Source organism: Nicotiana tabacum, chromosome 17, assembly GCF_000715075.1.
Source record: "Nicotiana tabacum cultivar K326 chromosome 17, ASM71507v2, whole genome shotgun sequence".
Classification (NCBI taxonomy): domain Eukaryota; kingdom Viridiplantae; phylum Streptophyta; class Magnoliopsida; order Solanales; family Solanaceae; genus Nicotiana; species Nicotiana tabacum.
The window spans coordinates 96,827,023-96,833,870 of NC_134096.1; the positions used below are offsets into that span (position 1 = coordinate 96,827,023).

Here is a 6,848-nt window from a genome sequence, read left to right on the forward strand (position 1 = left end):
ATGTACTGAACTGATTTTCAATCATGGAAACAAGAGCTTTGATGGCTTGAAGAGTGTTACTTTTGCTACTTAAGAGATGAGTCCAGGTTGATCTACTAAAGTCATCAACCATGGTAAGAAAGTATTTGTAATTGTCATGTGTGGTTGTGTGATAGGACCCCATAAATCTATGTAAAAGAGTTCAAATATTTTGGTAGTGGATGAAATTCTTTAGCCAAAAGGTAACCTTGTCTACCTTGCCATGGGACAGACATGGCAAGTGAATGGCTTCTTATGGGAAAATTCAACAGGTATAGTGGAGATAGTTCTCATTTTTACAAAGGGTACATGGCCTAGCATGTTATGCCATAGATGCTCATTGTTATTTTTATGAGATGATGAAGACATCAAAAGAGAACTCACATTAAAGGAAGAGTCAGTTTTATTGCTTGAGTGAAGAGTATTTTCTTTGACATTGTTATGTGACTGAGATGACTTATTCACAACATCAGTCAATGAAGGAAAACAAGAATGAGAGCAAAGATTGACAGGAACAGAAAATGAACCAGACTCTGAACACCCATGACACTCAGGGCAAAGGAAGTACAATCCATTCCTTGCCTTACCAATGTCCAGAGCCCTCTTCATTGAAGGGGCCTGCATCATGCAAATGTATTTACTGAAGTTAACTATGCAATTGAGGTAATCAGTTAAGGAATGAATAGAGATGAGGTTGTATTTGAAAGTAGGCACATATAATACTCTAACTAAGGTTAGCATAGGACCAAGAGATGCATCTCCAATTTCTGTCACTTTCACTCTATATCCGTTAGGTAAGGTAACTAGGAAAGGATAGGGCAAGGTTCTAACATTCTTTAAAAAGGATTTTCTATATGTCATATGATTTGAGGCTCCACTATCTAATATCCACAAGTCAACAATTGATTTAGAATATCTACACACGGTTGTTTCAGCAATCTCTTTATAGGTAGAGCAAGCTAGAATACCTGCGAAGTTTGAAGCTCCACAAGTCATGTTGTTGTCAAGACCTTCTCATGTGTTTCTTCCTGGAATTTTCTCTAGTAAGCTAAGTAACTGATTGTACTGCTCCTTTGTTAGGCTCTGAAGTCGCTGACTTTGATTTCCTTCTTCCATCTCCTCACAATCTACACGAACATTTGCAGCAGATGCTGCATTTCTCCCTTTTGTGAACTTGAAGTCTTGTGGGAAACCATGAATTCTGTAACAGTTGTCCCTGGTGTGTCCTGGCTTTTTACAATAGTCATAGAACATCCGAGACTTAGCAGGTGGATAGTTTGATTTGTTTGGATTGTATGGGTTTGGCCCAGTACTGCCTCCTTTTGGATTGTAATTGGTCCTGAACTTGGCATTGCCGGGTCCATTTGCACTCAATGAGGTGGACTCCATAACTAATTTGTTATTTGGTCTGACTTATCTCTGTTTTTCTTCCTAGATAAGGATAGAGAAAGCCTGAGCTATGCTGGGCAATGGATTCATCATCAATATACTACCTCTCACAACTGTATAAACTTTATTTAGGCCCATTAGGAACTGAATTAGTCTTCGATCCTGCTCAGCTTTATGCATATTTGCCTTTGCACCACAAGTACATTGGCAATTGCATTGTGCATGTGCATTCAAGGTGTTCAATTCCTCCCAAAGTCGTTTTATTTTCGTGTAATACCCTGTGATGTCCAAAGCCCCTTGACTAAGGTCACTAATTTCCTTTTGCAGTTGATAAAATTTCACTCCATTAGTCTGATCATATCTGTCTTCTAACTCTTGCCATAACTCCTTAGCGTCGTTGACATATTGTAGACTATCAGCTAGATCCTTTGAGAGTGAATTCAAAATCCACGATGTAACCATATCATTGCAACGAGCCCATTGATCGTAGGTCGCTTCATCAGTGTTAGGCTTCTTACACTTTCCTGTGATGAATCCAACTTTGTTCTTTACTGAAAAAGCCCTAAGGACTCCTCTTCTCCAGGATCTGTATCCAGTTCCGTCAAAAACAACAGGCACTAGCGTCGTTCCGGCACTCTCCGATGGGTGCATGTACACTGGGTTAGTCGAATCCAAATTACCAGCTGTACTTTGAGTTTCCTTGTCTCCAGCCATCGATTGAAGTGGATTATTAAAAGATCGGAGAAATTGATTACTCAATTTGAAGAAATTAGATGAACATTTTCAGAAACCCTTCCGTCAAGGCGTAAGCTCGTACATTCCGATTTTGAGAATTGAGAAGAGAAATTGATGAAATTTAGGAGGATTTATGTTGAGAAATTAGAGCTATGCTCTGATACTATGTCGAAACTGAAGCTAGCATGGCAGACCAACCTCCATTGTTGGCTGTCCTCAAGCTTCCATAGAGAGAGAAGGGGAAGGTTCGAGAGAAGAAGAAATTAGGAAAATATTTTGTGTATTATTTTATCCACTAACTTCAGTACATATACACACGTATATAGAAAACAAAACTAATGACAGCTAATTACCAAACTACCCTTGTAACTAACCAACTGATCTCAACTGACTAACTGATAAATACAATACACTAATATACTGCAATTCTATAATCTCAATATATTTGCTGGAATTAAATTAAAGTTTGCTGTGTGTGGACGTTTTCTAGCGTCCATCGTCTGGGTCAATCTGCAGTGTCATCCTCATCTAGTTACCGTTCAGATTTTACACTTTGATTAGGCAAGAATGTTAAAAGAAGATTTTAAAACAAAATTGATTTTAAATATGAGAATAATTTTTTGATAGCTAAAAATGCTTGTCACTAATCTCATAATCTTAAACTTAAGAAGTATCTAACATTGTTAAAAGTTCCTATTGAATCAAATATATTATTGTATACGGTCGAAATAGATTTCAGCCTTCGTACGTCTGATCGAGTTCGAAAGATAATCGATCGAAGTGAGACGTCGAGATGGGTTCCGAAGATGGTACAAACAAGCTTCGAACCCAAGGGGCCGAACAATGTCGAGTTCAATATCATTATCTAGCTCGAATCCAAATCGAACTATGATGAAAAGTAAAGCTATCAAGCTTATGATTCATAGACCGATCAACATTGACCCCGAATCAATTCAAGGGTCCGAGTCAGAATAGAGCTCAAGCCAAGATCGAGAGCTCGAGTCAAGATCGAGCTCACAGACAAAAGCCGTTGCAACCCCACTAGAGGAGAGAATCTTGGCAGGAATTGTGGAAAAGCTGATTTATCATGGATCTCCCACTGAGTATTTTTAATTATATTTAAAGTAAGATCCCTCTACTATAAAGGCGGGGAGTTATCATTTATGTAAGAGCAGTTTTTTGGGAGCTCACATTGTAGTTCAAGCACCATATCCTCTTATATTCAAGAGTTACTTTTTTAAGCCTCGTAAACTGATTCATGTTGCTTAGTCCTAAAAATCGCCTTCTTTACAACTTTGTTTATTTTGCATTCTTTGCGATCCATATTTGATATTTTCTTTTATCCTTACGATTTGTATTAAGCTATATCACATATCCTTAGAACTAAGAATAAATTCAACTCTATCCGTTTTTCGGGTAAACAGTTTGGCGCCTACTGTGGGGCTAAGGATAACAGTGGTTATTTGATACGAATCTGAAAAAACACGCCATTGTGTTTTGCGCTTGTTTCCGAAAATATCTTGAATTTTGGATTAGCTACGACTAACTATCAATCAAATGGCTTCACCAATCGACAACGGGGCATGTCTTCAAGATGAAAATAACAACTTGACACCCAGTACTAAAAGACCACTTGTAAATGCCGTTGGAGCTCGAATCGGAGCGCCAATAGATATCAATTTGCATGTAGCCATTGAGACAAACCTACATGCTGAACCCGAGAATAGCATCCAAGGTGGCACTCGGTCTGTGGCTCGAGATACCCATAACGTCGAGGAAAACGGCGTTAGCTTGCGTATGATTTTCGAAATATTGCAAGCCCAACAGGCAGCAATAGCTCAGTTGCAGAGCCAAATCTAACTACAAAGCAGGCCAGAGCCCAATCCACCTCGAGAAATCACCCACAGAACGGAACCAGCCATAGTGAAGTCAAATGAGCAAGAATCGGGGACTACTCCCGAAATTGCTAAATTGCTCGAGGAACTCACAAAGCGAGTCGAAGCCAACGATAAAAAAGTAGAAACTTATAACTCTAGGGTCGATCAGATCTCGGGAGCTCACCAATGATAAAAGGTTTGGATTCAAAAAAATTCATGCAAAAACCTTTTCCCTCGAGCGCAGCCCCAAAACCAATCCCCAAAAAATTTCGTATGTCCGAAATTCCCAAATATAACGGAACGACCGATCCCAACGAGCACGTCACTTCTTACACATGTGCCATCAAGGGCAATGATTTAGAAGACGATGAAATCGAATCTGTGTTGTTAAAAAAATCGGAGAGACCCTCTCGAAGGGGGCAATGATTTGGTATCACAACCTACCACCAAATTCCATCGACTCGTTCGCCATGTTAGCAGATTCTTTTGTGAAAGCACATACCGGCGCCATAAAAGTCACAACAAGGAAATCGGACCTCTTCAAGGTAAGACAAAAGGATAACGAGATGCTGAGGGAGTTCATATCTCATTTTCAAATGGAATGAATGGACTTGCCACCAGTCACAGACGATTGGGATGTTCGGGCTTTCACTCAAGGTTTGAACGAACGAAGTTCGATGGCTTCACGACGATTAAAGCATAACCTGATCGAATACCCAACCATCACGTGGGCCGACGTGCACAATCGGTACCAATCGAAAATTAGGGTCGAAGATGATCAATTGGGGTCTGAACCCGCTATTCGAAGGGATACTAATCGAGAACGAGGTCCGATCGGGGATCAATACCAACCGTACAATAGAAGCCACAGAGTCGGTGAATCGATACATAACCTCGGGCAAAATAACAAAAGAAGTGATCGAGGTCAAGGGTCCTGAGGGCTGATGAATAGAAGTAGGTTCGATAGGCCTGCCAGATCTAAGGAAGCACCTCGGTTATCGGAATATAACTTCAGCATTGATGCATCCGCCATCGTATCGGCTATCGGACGCGTCAAAGACACTAAATGGCCTCGACCCATGCAGACCGATCCTGCCCAGAGGAATCCCAATCAAATGTGCGAATATCATGGCACCCATGGCCACAGAACGGAAGATTGTAGGCAACTAAGAGAGGAAGTAGCCCGGTTATTCAACAAAGGGCACCTTCGAGAATTTTTTAGCGATAGGGCGAAGAACAATTTTAAAAACAGGGATTTCGGCAAGCAAAACGAATAAGAAGAACCACAGCACATCATTCACATGATCATCGGCGGCACCGATACCCCTCAGGGACCAGTGCTTAAACGCACTAAGACATCGATTGTGAGAGAAAAGCGATCTCGAACTCAAGATTACATACCCATAGGAACTTTGTCCTTTAATGATGAAGATGCAGAAGGAGTCATACAACCTCATAACGATGCACTGGTAATATCCGTACTCATGAATAAAACTAAAGTTAAGCGTGTATTGATTGATCCAGGTAGCTCGGCCAACATCATCATATTGAAGGTCGTAGAACAGCTCGGCCTGCAGGACCGGATCGTACCCGCAACCCTGGTTCTAAACGGATTCAATATGGCATGTGAAACCACCAAAGGCGAGATAATTCTACCAATAAATGTGGCCGGAACCATCCAGAAAATGAAGTTCCACGTGATCAAAGCCGACATGAGATACAACGCCCTTTTCAGAAAGCCATGGATCCACAACACGAGAGCTGTACCTTCGACCCTACACCAGGTCCTCAAATTTCCAACATCGAGATGAGTCAAAATAGTGTATGCAAGAGAAATGTTCGCCGTCGAGAAAGCAAAACCAATATCCTCGCCTTCGCCAGTAAAGGGATCGGGCTCAGAAGGGGAACGAGATACCAAATAGCAATCACAGACATCGGCTTTGACACAACTAGATAACTAGAAGATCGAAGAAGATAATGATCAGAGGATCCCTCGATCCTTCGTGATTCCTGATGACTCTGACGCCACCAAATCAACGATTGAGGAACAGGAGCAAGTCACACTAATCGAGCACTGGCCCGAATGGAAGGTATACCTGGGAACGGGGTTGAGCCCCGAACTCAGGAAGAAACTTATTCAATTTTTTATCGATAACATTGATTGCTTTGCCTGGTCCCATTTAGATATAACAGGGATCCCACTGGACATAACGACGCATCGGCTAAGCTTGGACCCTAGGTTCGGACCGGTGAAGCAAAAGAGAAGACCCCAATATGAGGTAAATCACGCATTCATAAAGGACGAGGTAACCAAACTTCTCAAGATAGGGTCCATTCGGGAGGTGAAATATCCCAAATGGTTAGCCAATGTAGTTGTAGTGCCCAAAAAAGGGAACAAACTTAGAATGTGTGTGGACTATAAGGATTTGAACAAAGCATGCCCCAAAGATTCTTTTTCGCTGGCCAACATCGATTGCATGATCGATGCCATGGCCGGCCACGAGATCCTCACTTTTCTCGATGGCTATTTCGGGTATAATCAAATCCAGATGAACCCGAAGGACCAGGAAAAGACTTCATTTGTCACCAAATATGGAACATATTTCTATAACGTGATGCCCTTCGGGCTAAAAAAATGTGGGGGCTACTTACCAACGCCTAGTAAATAAAATATTTGAAGAACAAATAGGTAAATCAATGAAAGTTTATATTGATGACATGCTAGTTAAGTCCCTGCGCGCAGAGGACCATTTGACCCATTTGCAGGAAACGTTCGAGATTTTGAGGAAATACAACATGGAGCTCAACCCCGAAAAATGTGCTTTCGGG

At 41.3% G+C, this 6,848-nt stretch overlaps 1 protein-coding gene across 1 annotated transcript; it reads right to left on the reverse strand.

The window, feature by feature from the left end:
* Positions 1-1,449: 1,449 nt before the first annotated feature.
* On the reverse strand, positions 1,450-2,121 carry LOC107778508 (uncharacterized). The gene has a single exon (XM_016598781.1). It carries the CDS (start codon positions 2,119-2,121, stop codon positions 1,450-1,452), a length of 672 nt encoding a protein of 223 aa, XP_016454267.1.
* Between the last annotated feature and the right edge of the window lie 4,727 nt (positions 2,122-6,848).